Below are 20,058 nucleotides of genomic sequence, written 5' to 3' on the forward strand. Positions count from 1 at the left end.
ACTTCAGAAAAGAGATGCAGGAGATGTTTAAAACCAGTAACTTTCCTTCATATAAGCATATAAGTTAGTATAAGATAAAGGACTTGAATTTCAAAAGTAAAAAACTATGACAGGAACTAAACTGTAAAGCCTTACTATAGGAGATGGAACAGTAGTAACTTGAGAAGCAACTGGTTACTTAGATAGTAGAATTTGGTCTTTTAAAGTTGCAGTTCCATTCATGTTAACCTGTCTATTCTAGAATAGGTTTTTTAGAATATGCTTGATAATAGTGAATTCAACACAAATGTATGAAAAGGTTACTACTATACTAAGGTTTTCTAAAATATGGAACCTTTGAAGAAATAGACAAATCAAGGAAGCTGGAGATTTAGAAGCAGATTTTTATAGAAAAACAATGGTAGGATTATAACTCCTTGGTGAAACCCTGACTCAATTCTTTGAGAAATGTAATGGGGCAGTAGATAGAGCAAAGAAATGTAAATCCTTGTGTCACATATGTAAAACTAGGTTGTAATGATAGGCAAGAGTAGTTCTGTCAGAAATATAATGAGTTCTTAATTGGGATATGTGATGTCAACCAAAAAGAAATCCATGTGAAATAGTTTTCCATTCAAATCAAGACTGTATCTTAGAGCTAAGTAGATAGCTTTAGAAGGTGCCGGTAGTCATGTGTGTCCCTTCAGCTGAGATAATCATGGGCAGTGCAGGTTGCAGGGTGCCTGCGTAGGTGGTGGTTCTTTAAGCATAAACTGTTGGTCTAAAAACAAAGATTCAAATTGTCATTTGAAGTCCAGAGTTTAATTTTGAACATCTGTCCAGTGAGTCATGAAGGCCTTTGTTGCTCTTCATAGTCTTCCTCTCACATTCTTGCCCAGTAATCATGTAGTAAAATAGAGATGTGCAATTTATTCAGCCACCCACAAACTTCAAGTTTCATTCCTCCTAGTTCATCCTGCAGGGAATGTCTCCCAACCCTTTGAGGTACCTGCATCTAACTCCAGGAAACATGCTATGTAGCTGCTGCTAGTGTGGTTCAAGTTACCATGTGTAAACAGACCTGGATCTGTTTATGATGTGCTTTGTCTGTTCCCCACCTCGCCCTTGCCTTTTCTTCTGAATTTCGGTATGCTCACTGAGCAATGTACCCTACGTCTATCAGAAACACGCAGTGTCCTCCTCACTGTGGCCCACCGAGTCCTCAACCATGTGTCTATCCCACTTCTTAGCCTGTCTTCTCTGGACTTTCTTCTTCAGCACTTTGATTCACCCTATTCTTTCTTCAGAGCACCCTTGCAACTATATTTGTGTGTTCAAGCCCTGAATCTTAAAGGCTAGAGTACATTATTTGTTTAGAGTCCTTCCTCAGCAAATTCAGTGTGTATTTTCCCTCTTCTCTACACATTTATTCAGAAATCCTTTTTGTTTCATCTAACACTTATTTATGTAGTTACAGTACCCCTTTATCCATGGCAGATATAATTCAAGAGCCACAAGAAATGCCTGAAACCACCACAGTTCAAACACTATTTATATTGTGTGGAGTTTTTTGAATATGTAAATAGTTACAGTAAACTTGCATATTCACTTGAACAACTTAAGATTTCTCTTTGGCATATCTAGGAAATGTCAGCATCACTACTCTTTTTTTTTTTTTTTTTTTTGGTTCCGGTCGTGGGGCCTGAACTCTGGTCCTGGACGCTGTCCCTCAGCTCTTCAGCTCAAGGCTAGCACTCTACCACTTGAGCCACAGCGCCACTTCCAGCTTTTTTTTTTCTTTTTGCTTATGTGGTGCTGAGGAATTGAACCCAGGACCTCATGCATGCAAGGCAAGCGCTCTACCACTGAGCCACCTTCCCAGCCCCAGCATCACTACTCTTGCACTCAGGGCCATTATCAAATGAAACAAAGGTCATTCGAGCACGAGCAGCATGGTACTGGGATAGTTGATCTGCTAGCAGCATGGTACTGGGATAGTTGATCTGCTAGCAGCATGGTACTGGGATAGTTGATCTGCTAGCAGGTGCCTTTTGAAGGCCAGTGGATACGGTGCACGATGTATGGGAATTGCTGGACAAAGCAATGATTTGTGGCCCAGGTGGGGCAGAATGGATCTGCATAAGATTTCATCAGCTACTCAACCGTAGCACACAGTGTAAACTTAGGAATTTGTTATTTCTGGGGTTTTCCATTTAATGTTTTGACTATGGTTGAATGTGGGTAACTACTCAAGAAAATAAAGTAATGGCAGAGAATGTCTTCAGAAAGAGTGCTTCCCTTTTAACTATTGTGTCTCTCAGTGCCGTGTGCTTCTGAGCAGCTCCGGCTTTGACGAGGGGAAGGTGTGGAGGTGAGAGGGGACTGCTCTTAGCAGCACCTGCTATGTCGCCCACGATGCATGAGGTGTTTGTCACAGTGCCATTTTGTTGGCTTCACGTAGCCACACTGTTACCTCCATGTTATAGGTAGAACTGCTTTGAAAAATGGGAATGAGCTCCCTACTCTCCCACCAGGGTACAGTGGTAGAGCCAGGGTTTGCGTTTGGGCCAGCTGTCTGTTCTGTCCCCTGACCTCTGTTGTCCGATCGCCACTATGCACTGAGGACACTATGCTGAGCTGCTGGTGTTCTGTTTCCCTGTTGCTTTTGTCCCTTTCTAGGCAGAAAGTCTAGAGTTTTTATTAAAAAGTCTTCCCTTCCGATGAGCATTAGCTGTTCTCTATACTTTCTGCATTCTTAGCCATCTCATGGAGGAAAGTATTTGCGATATCAGTGAATAGAGTGATGTCCTGTGAAAGGAAGAGGAAGTGTCACCTGAGGCACTGCCTCCCTCAGTGGAGGTTCTGAAGCCTGCTCCCCACTCCCGACCCTGCCCCTCAACTCCTTGCCTCCCCCTGGGGGACAGGAGATGGTCTTGGTGCTGGCAGGTGAGGTCAGCCTTCCTGGAGACTTAGGAGGGAATTGGATACAGGAGTGCCATTGATTACAAGGTCAGCAGAGTTGAAGTGTCGGTAATGGTGTGAATCACTCTGAAGTGAGATGTCCTGTTAAAATATACTGTAGCCAGACTCATTGGAACGAAGTGAATGTATGGGTTAATGACCATCCCTAACTGGAAAGAAAATGACAAAAGGATAACATATATTTGTAAACCAAGCAGTACTTGGAGTGCAAACCCTGTGCCAGGTTCTGAAGGCTCAGAGACAAGTGAGGCAGTGTTTCTGCTACTGAGGAGCTTGAGGCATTTTGGGGTGACCAAAAAGCAAACAGTTGGTTGCAGTACAGTATGGTGATTACTGTTTGATGAGAATGGACAGAGTAGCAGATTTTGACTAGACACCTGCAGGTTCCGTCAGGAACAGGCTGCTCAGTTACTCGCCCTGGGACTTTGTAAAGAGGGTGATACTGGCTGGATGCTAGGTCCTCAGGAGGTATCTTACCTCAGCAGACACAAAGGAGTGAGAACGAAATGAAGAGCAAGCCTGTGCATGGACACGGGACCGCAGAGCTGCTCCAGTAGGCCTTCTGGACAATGCAGCACTTAGGTTGAGGCCTGAAGAAGGTGTGGTGCTCTGCAGATTAGATCCAGGAAGAACAGGCAGAGTGAAGCAAAGCAGCACCTGCAGACACCTCCCCAGCTCAGGCTCCTTTACGGGGTGGGGCTCTCTTGGAATCAGCACCGTGCCTTTCTTCCTCTCAGCCCACTGCACTGTCCTAACAGTTTTGTGTCCTTTGAGCCCAAAGAAAAAGTTGCATGGATGTGAGGGGCACAGTAAAGACACTGAAAACAAGCACATATCTGCATTTCTAAAACGTCTTCACTTAGTTTGACTAACAGCTTAATATGTCATTGTGGTAAGTTTAATAACTATTGTATCAGTTTTAATGAGATGTGCATGGCAATTACTACAGGAGATGTTATAATTCACTGATAAGCTAAACTATGAAGTATTAGGCAGGGGAAGAAACATGGCCCTCCCTGATCCCACACCAGGGAAGTGAAGGATGGAGGGCATTTTTATAATCCTTCAGGGTGTGGAGGCAGAAACACCAGGCAACCAGGTGTTCCTGGCAGACTTGGGGGACTAAGTTGTCTGAGAAGTGATTTCCTTGGAGTGAGTAGTATAAATAGAAGAATCGGCTTTAAGGGAACCAAGAGAAATCTCTGGAAATTTTAAGAGCAGCCTTCCTGTGACCTTGCCTGTTTGGGGGCATGTGAGAAGCAGACTTGCACATCTGCTTCCCAGTGGTGAGATGTTGAAAACAAGCTCTGGTAGCCCTAAGCTGACACTGAGAATCCATGCCTTCCTTGACTCCTGGTGAGACCACTGTTTTGCCAAAGGCAATGTTGGACGGTGTGATTGGTGGGAGACCACAATAGATCTGCCCTTCGTGACCTGGCAGCACAGTTAGGGTGTGGAAGGAGGCACCCATGTGACCTGCTCCAAGCACGCAAAGTGCACATTCTGCCTTTAGGAAAAACATGACTCCCCACTTTTCTTGCCGTTTTAAGAATTAACCTGTTGGTTGTTCTTTCATCCATCTGTAAACTGAGGCAACAAAGGATAAAATGAAATGCATTCTGGGGCTTTATATAGTCGATTTTTTCCTTCCAAGTTACCCATTCAGTTAGAGTAATTTAAAAAATAGGAAGAAAGCCGGGTGCCAGTGGCTCACACCTGTAATCCTAGCTACTCAGGAGGCTGAGATCTGATGATCGTGGTTCAAAGCCAGCCCGGGCAGGAAAGACCGTGAGACTCCTATCTCCAATAAACCACCAGAAAACTGGAATTGGCGCTGTGGCTCAAGTGGTAGAGCGCTCGCCTTGAGCTGAAGAGCTGAGGGACAGTGCCCAGGCCCAGAGTTCAAGCCCCACAACTGACCAAAAAAAAGGGGGGGGGAGAAAATGTTGCCTTTTTTTCCCCCCTTGACACATTCTTTTCAAGTTCTCTTTTCTTGAAAATACGCCAGGGTTCCTGGGCTGTAGGTGGCTGGCCTGGCATGCCCTGTTTTCAGGATAGGGAGGCAGCACTCTCCCCTTCCCTTTCTCCCTGTTTCCCTATCCTGTCTGGCTCCCATGCTTACACTTCTCACCCAGTGTCTTCTATTTCCTACCTGTCCCCCTTTTCCCAGGCATTTTACTATTCATCCTTGTGGCAAAAGGCAGTGGTATCTCAGAAGAAGTGCTCATCAGTTGGGTCCTGGGCATGTCTGATGACAAAGCCTCGGATACCTGTCTCTGAAACCTCTGGATTGTCTTCTTTTAGGAGTTTATTGATTTTGTTGGCATATAAGCTGAACAAAGACTTTTTTTCATATGTAACAGTATTTTTTAACTTTTTTCACTTAAAATATTTAATTTTTGTCTTGTCACAGCCCAATGATGATCATTACCCAGAAGATCACTAGTTTGGCTTATGAAATTCATGATGGTAAGAATTCTGAAACTAATTTTTCATTGCTCAAAATAATCCTACTCAAAAAATCTTTTGCTTGAAATAGTATCATAACAGTTCTCTGTAGAACAAGAAAAGGGATGGAGCAAGGTAAGGAAAACGTTTAGCTTTGCTTAAGTTATTAAAGTGTGCTTGTCATTTATAAGATTATTTCTTTGTTACTTTGTATGTTCCCTCCCCCCCCCACACACACACAGTATAACCCCTGCTTTCATTGTATTTGATGTCGGTATAATTTGTGAAGGGGAAGGGAAAAAACAAATCGTTTAAATAGGGATACAGGTGGAACCATTGCAACAATGAGATGTACAAGTCATTATGTTGAAAACGAACTTCACAACTTTGGTGGGGGGGTCAGGGAGGATTGGGGGGGGAGGATGGGAAGGGGAAACAAAGGAGGAGGCTACATGCTTGATAAGAAATGTACTCATTATCTTGCCCATGTAATTGTAACCCCTCTGTACAGTATTTTCACAATAAAAAAAAATAAAGTATGCTTGTTTCCCCTCAGTCTTCTTTTTGAAAAATAATTATTATCTTTAGTTCAAAAATGGGATTTTAATTCAACATATAAATTTATGAGTGCAATGCATTTTGATCAGTTTCACCAATTCCGTTGTTTTCCCTCATTAGTCGCAACTCCATTTATCTTGATTTTTATTTTTTTTTTTATTTTTTATTTTTTTTTTAATTTTATTTTATTTTATTTGTGAACAAACTGTACAGAGGGGTTACAATTGCATGGGCAGGATAATGCGTACATTTCTTACCAAGCATTGCAGCCTCCTCCTTTGTTTACCCTTCCCATCCCTTCCCAGCCTCCCCCCTCCCCTTATCTTGATTTTTAATTTAATCCAATGACAAAAGATAAAATAGTGTGATCTGATCATATGATCCAAATTTGTGGCAATTTGAAATATAAAAGAAATACACTTTCAGCCAGGTGCTGGTAGCTTATAATGCTAGCTACTCAAGAGACTGAATGCTGAAGATTGCTGTTTGAAGCTAGCCCAGGCAGAAAAATCCATGAGACTCTTATCCTGAATTAAGCACCAAGAAAGCCAGAAGTGGCTCAAGTGATAGAGTGCTAGAGGGCAGTGCATAGACCTTGAACTCAAGCCCCATATTCAGAAGACCAGCCTTGACTTCTGGGGAAAAAGTAAACAACTTTCCATTTTCACTACTGACAACCAAAATAATTTTGGAGCAGGAAATTGATTTCTTTTAAATACCTTTGATGGTTGTTTAGTCAAGTGTGCATGTTAAACAGCAATTGTGTTTCTGCCCTTCAAAAACTAGAGCACCTGCACAGAAGACAAATTCTCCCTAGAGATGTGGCATGGCCAGGGACTGTGCAGGTAGACTCAGGCTCCAGGGTGCTGCCCCAAGTAAGCCCACCATTTGATCCACTTTGTAGGGTCTTTGTATGGATTACAATTGGCATATCATGTCTCATAGTTCTTACATCCTGAAAAATGAAGTGGACAGAACTTCACCAAGTATGGTATAGTTATATGGCTCGTACTTTCTCATTCTGTCAGATGCTGCCAGTGAAAATGTACAGTTGTATTTAGGTGCTAAGACTTCTGTGTCATGCTGATGATGGCTCAAGCTGGGAGAATATAGGGAAGTCATGGCTCAGGGATACAATTTTGCCTATTAGTCTAGAAGCATCTGATGACACTAGAGCACTTCAGATATATATTAGCTGTCTAATGTCTGAATTGTTCTGAATGCTTTAGCTTTTCAAGATGTTTCCTCCCCCATCCTGGTATCAGACATCCTGCTGGCCATACCCCATACCACCTTCTACTTCATACTGCAGGCTGGAATGGAGGAATGGTTTCTTATCTGTTAGGGGGAGCCTAAGCCCATCCCTGGTTTGGTAATTTACAGGATTCCGCATGCAGTACTATTCGTTAGTAAGATTAATTAACATAAAAGTTCCAAGCAAAGTTAGTAAGATAGAAATGCCTCTAGTGAAGTACAGAAGAACCAAGCACATGTTTCCAAGAGTCCTCTCCTAGTGCAGCACAGAAAATGCTCTGATTCCTTCAGCAACACTTGTGAAGGACTAACTGCCAGGGAAGTCATTCGAGACTCAGCACTCAGGGCTGCCACCTGGAGGCTGATCACCACATTTCTAGGCTCACAGAAGGAAAGCAGGGGTTCCGAGTAACCACACTTTGGCATAGACAGTCTGGGTACCAGGAGCTGTATCTGTGTTGAGGCTGTGGGACTTTCTGATGCCCACCTTGTCAGGTGCAGCAACGCTGCAGAGCCCATTGGATCTGGGCCTCTGCTGTAGCTATTATTTCTCAGCTACCAGGCCAGCAGCAGCATTCGTTCCACAGCATCAGGAGCAGGTGTCCTTCTGTAGTAGGAAAATTCTAGGCAATATTTGAGACACTTCATCCCTCTCACAGAATTGAGTCTTTCTTTCTACCTTTTTAATTTTAAACTGTATATGCAAGATCTTTGAGCATCCTGGGTGTGTTTGGTGATTATGAAATCTGACTTGTCTCACCAGCAGCCTCACTGATAGCACTTTCCAGTAGAAGTACCTCAGCCTTGCTGGATGCTGATACCTCATGTGGAAATAGGAAAAGTCATTTCTCATCCATCATATGCTAAACTATATATACTGTCTTGGTTAGTGTTCTAGCTTTTAAAAAGTGGTATCTTGACCTCAATCTGTTGTAAGTCATTCTGTTTATAAGTACCCAGATTTTGAACTGAGAAGGAAGACTGCTTGTTGTACTTGTACACTTCCCACACCAAATTGTTTTATGACAGTCTGTCTCTTAAGCTGTGTGTCTAATTGTCCTTGGCTAGTTTTCAGTTCTAATATCATCATAACCTCTCCAGCCCAAATGTCAGACTATACTGACATAAGTAGTCTACCTTAAACCAAACACTTAGAAATGCTGAGTTAATGCCCAACAAAATGTATATATACCAAAGTTTGACAACATGCATTTGGCTATTAACAAGGCTCTTTTCTGACAAAAGGAAGAGACACAGACTCAGACATAGATTTGCACACTGAGAGAGACATACACACATAGACATACAACACACACATAATGTATTGATTTTTTTAAGTTACCTATGGTCATCATTTCCAAAGAAAGCCCTTTGTTTTGTGGGCAGAGTAGATAGCAGTGTCTGTCGTAGAGTTGTCTGGAGTATAGCATTCCTCTCTGTGGACTCCCTCCTGATCATGTGCTTCCTTTCCCTTCTCTTCAGTATTTTTTTTACCTGTCTTTCCTCTTCTGACTACAAAGAAGTAGATCTTGTTCATTGAAGAGACTTTGGATAGTACAAATAAATACACACACAAAAAAAGTGACAAGTCCTCTGTGTTTCCAGTTCTCCTCAGAGCCATACTTACTAAAGCTCGACTTCTTCCTTCATCTTCTTCCAAGATCTGGCTATTTACATAATTGTCAAAAGTAGATACATAATTATTTACCTTTTCCCTAGTTGTTGTATGTATAGGGAATTAAATTTTTTGTTATTGTGTATATGCTTGTCATACCCTTATCATAAGTTTCTAGTCAGACCCCTATATTATTATTTCCTTAGTTTAGATTACTAAGGTTAGGAGACAGAAAGGTTTTCTCAAGTCTTTGCTGTACTGGTTTATAGAAAAATCATATAAATTCCTCTTAGTAGCTCATTAATATATATTCTTTCTTCCTACTAGAATATAAATTACAGAAGTAGTAGGAATTTCTTAAGGCAATAATAATTTTCTTCTTCTCTTTTGGTAATGTGTGTATTGTACATAAAAATGTGTATATGTTATCTAATACTGAGACCATGCTATATGAATAAGAACCTTTAAAAATTCTGTGTACTATAAGTGAAAAATACCATCCCCTTAGTCTGCATTTCTCTGTTTATTAGGGTTCTTTTGCAGGGAAGGATGGAGACAGTGAGCAGCTGAGGCTGATCTACTCCCTAGGTAGCCTAGTCTGGCCTCAAACTCAGTCTTTTTGCATCAGCCTTCTAGAACTTGTTTTACTAATTAGTCTTTTTTCATTATTCATCATGAAATTAATATTTTATGTATCAATTAGATACTTGTATTTTATGACTTGTTTATGTTTTCTGTTTCTTCTCGGTGCTTCTTAATTGCTTTCATTGTGATTAGGGAGGGATATTTACGTTTTATTTGCTATAAATATTTTCTAATTGTATTATTTGCTTTAAATTTAGTCTCTCTTTAGTCTCTAAGATGAATTTAGGGTTTACTTTTTAAAAAGCATATGGGTGTAGTAAGTGTGATCATAGTAATATGTCTTGTGTGGGAGGAAAAGGCAAATATATGGACAAAGATGATATATTTGAAGGTAGTTTTCATTCACTGGAGTCATGGAAGAGAGAGAGATTGTTCCTTGCTTTACCTTGAGTAAATAACTGAGTTATTTACCTTTTTTTTTTTCTTTTGGTTATGGTGCTTGAACTCAGGGCCTGGGCATTATTGAGCTCTTTTGCTCAAGGCTAATGCTCTACCTCTTTGAGCAACAACCCCACTTCTGATTTTTGAGTCATTAATTGGAGATAAGAGTTTCATGGGGACTTTTCTGCCCAGACTGTTGAACTGTGATCCTCAATTTCAGCCTTCTGAGTAGCGATAGTTACAGATGTGAGTCACCAGTGCTTCATTGAGTTAGTTATTTAAATCATCCATTAATTGAAACTTTTAAATGCCCCTTTTTGGCAGGTCATAATTTTTACAAGTAAGGATAATTTTTTAAAGTACTAGCATTTGGAAAGTTTTATTAAATAGTTTTTATTTTTATTTTAAAGGTGAACACATTTCTTCTTGGACAGTGTTATCTCTTCCCTCACTCTCTCCCAGTTTTTCACTCCCATTTCTGTCCACATGTTGTATAATTCATTTTCAACACAGTATTCAGTAAGTACCACTGCTGCATTTGTTCACCCTTTGTCATTCTATTTCTGTGGAGTTTTCTTTTCTTTTTTGGTCTGAGATTGGGACTCGAACTCAATACCTGATGCTTTTACTCATTGGCTAGTGTACCACCAGCTGAGCCATGCCTCCAACCCTTTGGAAAATTTTCTGTAAAATAATTTCCTTTAGAGATAAATGAGATTCATGGCTTTGTTTTTCCTGTAATGTGATATTTACTGTACACAGGCTTGGACATGTCACATTACATGATGGTCCTTTACATGATTGAGTCTGTTTTGCCCTGAGAAAGAAGAGATGGTCATTAGATCAGAATTGGAAATATAGCATGAATTTCAAAGAGGAATATGATGAAAATGTGAGTGGAAAAGATGTCATTCTTGTGAGAAATCATACCTGATAAGAGCACTTGTTTTCTGTTTCTCAGGAATGATTCGAAAAGATGAAGAACTGACTCCAACACAGAAGGGTTTAGCTGTAAGGTATGTGTCTTTGCATCATGTCTTGCTATGGTTTAAGCACATATTACTCTTGTGGATGAGGCTTCTTGGTCCTTCCAGAGAAATGTAGTTTATGGAAGCCAAACCTCCTCTGCTCCACGCACCTCCCTGCCCCGGATCATGCTGTGCTGGGCTAGGCATCCCTTTTAAGGCTCGCTCACACCTTGCCTGTGTGCTGGAACAGTGTGCACCTTCTGTGGACCACAGGCTTTCTGCTAGATTTTTTTGCTATAAGGCTCTGAGTTCCTTAAAAATAGGAAAGTAGTATGTCTACCAAGTAGTAAGTATTAGTAACAGCAGCTTCCATTTCTAGACCAATAATGTGATAGCAGGGATTGGGCGAGGATGTGTCACGTTAACTTATCTATGTCTGTTAGTACATAGACATGATAATTTTTGAAATAATGAAAAACTACTCAGATAATGATTATGATTATTTGAGGAATTTTATCTGGGATAGGTTTCTGTTTCATTGGCTATAGGTGCTCTAAAGAGTCACCTAAGGAATGGCTTAATTTCTTGACAAAGTCTTGTCAGTAGAATTAGAAATTAAAATACACAGCTGCTAGAAAAATGCAAGTGACATTGTGACTACCTATGTCAACTGTTCACCTTTGATCCCAGGTAGCTTATCCTGGGGATATTCTTCTATTTTTCCCATCTTTAAGAATATTGTGTTTACATATTCTCTTTAGCGTGTCTTCATACATATAAGTAACCATCCATTCGAATATACTTAACTGATGAAAAGTTCATTTGACCTGGGTTCTTTCTTCCTTCAGAGTCCTTGGTCCATACACCTCCCCTCACTTACAGTCACTTAGCTCAGTTTCCCTTTTCCCACTTGGCAAATTCCCAGACCTAATTCAATTAATTTGTTCCTTACTTGAACTGTAGAAGAAACCTGATGCAAAGACAGTCTTGATGGCTCAAATCATTTTTAATTTGTATCCCCAATTTAAAAATTACATTCCTGCTGAAGATTGTCGGCTCATGCCTGTAATCCTAACTACTCTGCGGTTTGAAGCCAGACCAGCCAGGAAAGTCTGAGAATTATTGCCAATTACTCCCTAAAAAGCTGGAAGTGGAGCTGTGGCTCAAGTGCTATAATGACAACCTTGAATGAGAATGCTAAGGGACAGGCCCTGAGTTCAAGCCCCAGTACAGGCACACACATTAAAAAAAGTATTTTCTTTAATATTATTTTCTTAGTTCTCTGTCTTAACCAGACTGTGTATCCTCCTTTCATAATGGTAGCAAATTTTAGTTTTCGGAGAGAATAAGAATAACTGCTTCATTCTGTAACCACAAAGTCTCCCAAACTGCCTCAATCGTTACAAATACTTTCTTTTCTAGTACTGAGTTAATACTCATAGTCCAATAGTCCCTAGTCCAATATAAGGGCAACTTTTTACTTCACTGAATATGATTTCTTCTTTTCCTTCCCTCTGCTGCTGCTGGATCACTTTCTCCAAAATAAAGAAAAATCCTACTTCACTATGTGTTCTTGTCTAGCCACTCCCTTCTGTTACTCCACTCCTTTCTGTGTAACAGCCCCACTTCTCTCTCCACTGCCTTTTCTCTCCTTCTCCCTTCTTCTTCCCTATAGGCAGATTGTTGTTTCCACTCTCAAATTTCCCTTAAGCTCAGCAGATTTCAGCCTTCCAGTGTTGGCCAGTTGATTATTCAACAATGAGGAAGTCATCATTTGCCTTCCAGGATGCTGGAATCTTTTGGTTCCCTTCTTCCCCCACCCACCACCCATTCTTACTGTCTCCTTTGCCTCACCTCCACCCTGACTATTGGTGAACCCAAGCTCAGACCTGGACTTTTCACTGTTCTCATGTGTTGCCATACAAATTCAGTGGCTTCAAATGCTGTGTTCACATGTTTGACATTGCCTAAATTTATGTTTCTACCTAGATTGCTCCTTAGCTCCAGCCTCATATAGCCCTAATCATTTCATTTTTTTACGTTGATAGTGACAGGTATGTCCAAAACAGATCTCTTGATTTCTGCTTCCATCTTCCTCCCTACCCATCTAATATATTTCTCTGCAGTATCACTTCCTGGGTTAATAATTATACTATTCATCACCTTCTCACTGCAAATCCAGTCTCTAGTAAATCTAGCTGGTCTTCCTCTCCAGCAGTTCTAATCTGATCACATCTCTCTATTCCCATTCTAGTCTCTGTCCAGACCCTCATTTTACTCACTGCTTTCATGATCATTCTCCTTGTTTTTCCCTCCTGCCTTCTATAACCTACTTTAGCAGCCAGGGATCCTTTGAATATGCCTTGGATTATTTATGTATTCTAATTCCTTGATTAAAAAAAAACAAAAACCATGCCTTTCCATGTAATTTAAAATTTCAAACCTTGGATAATTGCATGTAATAACCACCAAGAGCTCAGAGTTCTAGACTCTTCTTCACTCATCCTATTTTTGTTTTCCTTTTTGAGACAGTGTCTTACTCTTTATCTCAGGTTAACCTGGATCTTTGCCTCCCTAGTGCTGAGACTTTAGTGTTTGTCCCTATGATTGACAACCCACTCTTAACTACAACTCTATCAGAAAAGTACTCCCTCTCTACAGTCAATTTCTATCCCTTTGCCCTGCCTTGATATTCTTTATAATATATCTTACCATTGGATGTTGCATAATATATTGGTTGTTCTTACACTTAACTCCCAAATAGAAAGTCATTGGGAACAGAAACTTTAGTTTATTTTCATGTTCCCTTCAACTAAATAGTGGTTCAACACTGGGAGTGTCTTCGTACATGAGACATATAGACTGTATGGAGACATTTTTCAGTGGTCAAAACAGGGGAGAGATGCTGCTACTGACAGCTAGTGCTAGAGGCTCATGAATCCTCCACAAGTCCTGCAGTGTACCAGAGAGGCCCCTGCCACGAAGAATTATTGGCCCAAATGTCAGTAATATTACAAAAAAAAGAATATTACAGTAGACTTAAAGTCTCATTTTTACAGGCCAATACTATAGCTATTGACCAAAGTGCTTACAGTGAGTTGCTTGGTATGACAGTTGAGCAGAAAATTATGTCACCAGATTTCTTAGATAAGAATTATCTCAGCTAGGTGCCAGTTGCTCACACCTGTAGTCCTAGATATTCAGAAGGCTGAGATATGAGGATTGCAGTTCAAAGCCAGCTTGGGCAGGAAAGTCCATGAGACTCTGACCTCCAGTTAACTAGCAAAAAGGCAGAATGGAGCTGAGACTCAAGTGGTAGAACTCAAGCGAAGTGCTAGTTTCAAGCAAAAAGCTCAGGGGTAGCACCCAGGCCCTGAGTTCAAGCCCCAGGACTAGCACACACACAAAAAAGGTTTTCTCCAGGGGCATACACAAATAGAGGGAAGAAGAGTAAACAATACAGTCATTGTATTCAATGTACGTTCTATAAAAGCTGACTACATAACTTGGGTAAGTATGGGAAGGGGAAAATGGGGGAGAATGATGGAAGAGGTTTATGCTAATGTTTTGTGCTTATTACCTAATTTATGGAATTGAAAACTCTGTTCAACTACTTAATACTAACAAAGCTATCTCCTGCCCTTGCAAATTGTGATACACAGTTTGAGTTGGTAAGATGGAGCTATGCTGTGACAAGCTGACATTGTGTGGGGTCTGTGGTGTTGGAAATGAAGCTCTTTGCTAGAGTGCAAGGAGTTCTGTGATTGCAAGGTGCTTGTCTTGATATCCAGCGCACAGAGAAAGCTTCCTGCTCAGGGTTATTTACATAGGAGGAACTAAATAAGAAAATCTGCCAAAAACACTTTCCCTCCTCAATTTGATATCCAAAGGGAAATAATTAGGATTTAAGACCCTTAAGTATAGGAAAAACACTTCTAGAAAAGGAGTGTTAGCAGAGTATTTCCCCAGCTAGTTCCAGAAGGAGGGGGGGTACACAGTGTTGTTTTCCTGTTATCTTTACATGAAGGTGATACCTAGTATATAAGGATGTCCGTTTAGGGCTGGGAAGGTGGCTCAGTGGTAGAGCGCTTGCCTTGCATGCCTGAGGCCCTGGGTTCGATTCCTCAGCACCACATAAGCAAAAAGAAAAACTGGAAGTGGTGCTGTGGCTCAAGTGGTAGAGAGCTAGCCTTGAGCTGAAGAGCTGAGGGACAGTGCGCAGGCCCAGAGTTCAGGCCCCACGACCGGACACCCCCCCCCAAAAAAAAAAGGATGTCCCGTTGGCTTTTATCCATACCTAGTATGTTTTTAGGGAGTTAGCATTGTATTTAGAGAGGAAGAAGCATGTTCAAGAAGCCTGCTTACCATCTCAGGTTCTTTTGTCACTTGTGGTTATTGACCAAAAATGCTTAGTCAACATTAGGGGGCTGTGTGCCATGGGGCCAGTCTTCAAGGTAGCAGGATCACAAATGTTCTGAGCCATCCTTTCTTCTTTCCATCTCAGACCCTACCTCCAATCTGTGAGCAACCTCATGGCTCTGCTGCCAGCATCTGTGCAGCTGCCGTCCCTCCTACCCCAAGGCAGTCAGCCCTGCTGGGGATGCTGCTGCTCTGTCCACATGTGGGCTCAAGTGAGGCCTCTGCAGCACACATGCCTTTAGACTTTACTGTGGTTTTTAAACTCATGAAGAACAAAATCTACCATTCCTTCCATGGTTTCTGAGGCCCCACATTATCTCACTTCAGCTCTCTTTTGCCTGCGTCTGTCCAAGATCAGTCTGATTCAGTCTTGTTGCTGCTTTGGTGCCAGTCAGACTCAGCCTCTGCCCAGTATCCTCACCACCGACATAATACAACTTCTCATGTCCTACTGGTCTCTGGCCTGCCCTGTCTCACTGGGGGCCTTCTCCAACCTGTTAATATAATAAAACATCTTTTCCTTATAGCACTTAACATCTCTGAAAATATTTATGTTGTAAATATATCTGTGTGGTTCATTGATTGTTCTTTGTAACTGATATGTAAGATGGATAAATGCAGAGTTTCTGTTTTATTGTGTCTGCAGGCCCTGGACCTGGCCAGACATGTGGTTGGTGCACACATGTGTGATAAAATCACTGGGAAATGACTTGTAATAGAGGGTTCTCCATGGCGTGTCACAGCTATGTTAGACATCTTCCATCATAAAATCTTAGTAGAAACTGTAGTTGCTTATCCAGGTCTTAACATTTTCTATTTTGGCAGCTATGGGGTTTGAACTAAGGGTCTCACACTTGCTAAATAAATACACTACCACTTGAGCTGTGTCTTCAGTCCTTTTATGCTTTACTTGTTTTTTAGCTAGGATCTTGACCTTTGGCCTAGGGCTGGCCTTAAACCATGATCCTCCTATCTCTGCCCACACTGGAGCTGGAATTACAAGCATAAACTGCCATGCCCAGCTTGTTCTTTGAGAGAGTCTTTCTGCCCCAGCTGGCCTCAAACCACACTCTTCCTGTCTACACCCCCTAAATAGCTGGAATATAATTGTGAGCCACTGTGCTTGGCTCTTTATAAAGGTCTTTGTATTCTCTTACTGAAAACTGTTGTTGAGCATTACTATGTCCCTATCTTTGTGAATCTTATGTATGTATACCAATGAAAAGTATGGCTTGTTTTCTTTTAGAAATATGAAGGCAGTGCAGTACATGGCATTTTCTCATGAAAGTTTCTGGAACCTGCTGTCACATGTCACACAAGTTGCATGTCTTTCCATTGCAGGCGTATGCCCAGCCTTCTGGAGTATGTAAGTTACAACTGCAACTTCATGGGCATCCTGGCAGGCCCGCTGTGCTCTTACAAAGACTACATTACTTTCATTGAAGGCAAGTCACTCCACATGCCACAGTCAGGTGAAAATGGAAGAGAAGAGGTGCAGCATGAAAGAACAGAGCCCTCTCCAAATGTAAGACCCTAGGTTTAACTCAAGTATTCACTCATTTATTTAAACATAGGAATGTTGTCATGTTTTGAATTGCCCTGTCTCTTTGTAACTCTTTTTCAAGATAAATGACTGCACCCTGAACCTAGTAGCAATGCCTAGTAGAAATGCAATCAGGATTAAACACTTAAGAATAAGTTACGTAGAAGAACCTTGTGCTAGATTTCTCCATGAGACCAATGCTGTGCGTGATGAGCTGTCTCACACCCAGCCCTCCTCATGGACTTGGCCAGGCCGCTTGTCCTGGCTTTTTCCTAACCTGCACCTGTGGAGACTGGGTCTCTTTCCTTCCCTACCTGCCCTCTCTTCTTCTCAATTGTTTCTGGCTGAAATTTTACTCCTCTGAAGGCTTCCATCACATGTCATCTTGTCCACATTTCTACAGTCAGCTGCAGTACTGATAGCTTGCTCGAGGCTAGCCCTTCCCTCATGCCAGGTCATTTCAAAGCCCTGCATGCAGCGGAGAGGCAGGTGCTGCCCTCACCATTTGTCAGGAGGACAATGACTTAGAGGCTCTGTGGTTTGAGCAGACAGACTTCCTCAGGGTGGCAGGAGAAGAATGGGAACTCAGACCCAGGCAGTGCGGCTCTGAAGACCGTGCTCAATCACTTCACAACTGAACACAGCACATTTGTTCTTCCTTCGAGATGCTGCTTCATAAGGCAGACTGAGGAGGCTTCCCAGAGGCTGCTCCTGCTGCAGTTGGTCTGCTGCAGTGTAGATACCCAGGAGAAATAGGAAGCAAGGCAGGAAGTCTGTGAGGTGGAGACCAGGGCTGTGTGTTTCTCCTGAATGAGGACTAGTCAAAGTTTCACCTCTTTTCTTTGGCACACCTGCCATTTTCCATTTGTATGGGCAGTGAAGAGTGAATGAAGAAGAGTGTGTCCATTTGCAAAAGCTGTTGCATCACCTTTTGTACTGTACGGTTCATTGTGTCTTGTATTGGGTGTTTTTTTTCATGCTTTCCATTATCAGTTAAGTGTTCTGGAGAAGTTACCATGTCAAATTAGGTTGTAGTTCAAGCTTGAAGTCAGTGTCTCTCTCTTCCATTGACAGTTTTTTTGTATGTGCAGACTGAGAAATAAACTTTGGCCGGGGGGGTGTGGGGGGACAGTACTATGATTTGAACTTAGGGACTTGAGTTTGCTAAGCAGGTTCCCTACCACTTGAGCCCCTTTCTTCTGGACTCAGCCCTTCAGAGGTCTTACTGCTATAACAGAAAGTTGAAGATCCTGTAGTCAGCCCTCTGCTTCCAAGATTCTGCATCCACAGATTCAACCAGCCACAGACCAAAGGGACTTTAAGAATTGTATCTGTGCTGAATATGTCCAGGCTTTTTTGTTGTCATTATCCTTTAAACAATAAAATATAACAGCTATTGACATAGTTCTTACATTGTATTAGATATTACAACTAAGCTAGGGATTATTTAAAGTAATTGAGGATGTGCTTATTAGCTTATATGCAACTACTACACCATTTTGTAGAAGGGACTTGAACATCTGCTAGGTATTTCAGAGGAGGCCTAGAACTAGTCCTAGTAGATACCAAGGGACAGATGGATCTGACTCTTACTGTTGAGCCTTTCTCATAGCACTGTTACATAAAGTATTAATAGATGGATGTTCCTTTATAAATTTAATTTAGTTAAATTGACTATGTGTCCTTTAGGGTATAGGACACTCTAAATCCAGTATTTTGTTCTTTGCTACATCTGAATGGATGCACTTCCTATCTTTCCATCCATGGCCCTATATGATCTCTTCTAAACACAAATATACCACGAGTGTGAAAATATAAAGCACCATGAGCTGGTAATTTACTCTCATCACAATATTGTAGTGTTGCAACGAATGGTCTCTTCTTTCCATCAATCCTTCATGCAAACTTTAGTCTTCTCAGGCATGCAGCTTTTTAGTGTTCTTGTTAGGTTTTGGTGGGGAGGGCACGGGGTTGAATTACTAGATCTTGCTCTTGCTAGGCAAGCTCTCTACCACTTGAACCATACCTCCAACCCTTAGTTTGATCCTTCTTGAAAGCTGAACTCAAGACCTTTTAGAGTTAAGGAGACATGTATTGTTTATTGCAAAAACAATGTCCATTAAATGTCTAGCATTTAAAAACACAGAAAAAGAACAGAATATGAATGTATGTTACATAGCATACATTAAACTCGATTTTCATTTGAAAATCATGAAATCCACTACTAAAATTTTTGTGTGTATTCGTTTCTGTGTACACTTATCCCTTGCTTGTGTTTGCTTTAGATATTTTATTCTCTGAAAGTTCTCCATACACAGTCTGAGTGAGTTGTAGATAGCTTGATAATGTTTCTGCCATGGGGTTGTAGAGGATCTGAACTGCTGGTGCAAGGTAGCTGTCCATTTTTGGTCTAATAGTAAGAGCAACCTGTGCAGAGTACTAAAGGGAGTGCAGATGAAGCTTACGACTTGTGTCTTGACTTTTTTAGCCGGCAGTCATTCAGAAGCTCATAGTCTGTGGACTTTCTTTATTATTTCACTTGACCATCTCCAACTTGTTACCTGTGGAGTACAACATTGATGAGCATTTTCAAGCCACAGCTTCATGGCCAACCAAAGTTACCTATCTGTATGTCTCTCTTTTGGCTGCCAGACCTAAGTACTATTTCGCATGGACTTTAGGTAAGTAATGTAAGTAGACTTATGCTGTTTGTGTTGAGTTGTATCTTAACTTGTAGGAGATCATATATAATTTTTTTTTCCAGTGGTGTGGTCTCCATGTGTTACCCAGGTTGGCTTCAAATTCTGGGCTCAGTCAATCCCCCAGACTCTACCTTTCCAGTAGCCAGTTGGTGCTATTGGCATGCCACCCACCAAGCTTGAGAGTGCCCCCTTGAGGATACAGAGTTAAACACCAATTAGAAAAATTAGTGTTACTCATGTAGAACTAAAAGTTTGTGTGTAAGGACAACCAAAAAACTAGATCAAGGCCCATTTTATTGTAAGATAAAAATCAAGGAATCATTGAAATGACAATGTATTTATTGAATGCTTGTTGTGCTGGATTCTGTTGTAGGAAGAATAGCCACTAATATATGTAACATATATCCTACCCTCGTGACACTTAAAATTTAGTTTAATTGGGGCTGGGAAGGTGGCTCAATGGTAGAGCGCTTGCCTTGCATGCATGAGGCCCTGGGTTCGATTCCTCAGTACCACATAAGCAAAAAGAAAAAAGCCAGAAGTGGCACTGTGGCTCAAGTGGTA

General features: G+C 41.3%; 1 protein-coding gene across 1 annotated transcript in view; it reads left to right on the forward strand.

Moving 5' to 3' along the window:
* The window catches only part of Mboat2 (membrane bound O-acyltransferase domain containing 2), a 79,530-nt gene that overhangs the window by 46,676 nt on the left and 12,796 nt on the right, over window positions 1-20,058 (forward strand). The window contains exons 6-9 of the mRNA XM_013013566.1: window positions 5,375-5,430; window positions 10,824-10,878; window positions 16,591-16,774; window positions 19,281-19,473. Of these exons, the coding sequence (XP_012869020.1) occupies window positions 5,375-5,430; window positions 10,824-10,878; window positions 16,591-16,774; window positions 19,281-19,473 (488 nt within the window). The remainder of the gene's footprint in view (window positions 1-5,374; window positions 5,431-10,823; window positions 10,879-16,590; window positions 16,775-19,280; window positions 19,474-20,058) is intronic.

The sequence above is a fragment of the Dipodomys ordii genome, unplaced genomic scaffold (genome assembly GCF_000151885.1).
Source record: "Dipodomys ordii isolate 6190 unplaced genomic scaffold, Dord_2.0 Scaffold20, whole genome shotgun sequence".
Lineage (NCBI taxonomy): Eukaryota > Metazoa > Chordata > Mammalia > Rodentia > Heteromyidae > Dipodomys > Dipodomys ordii.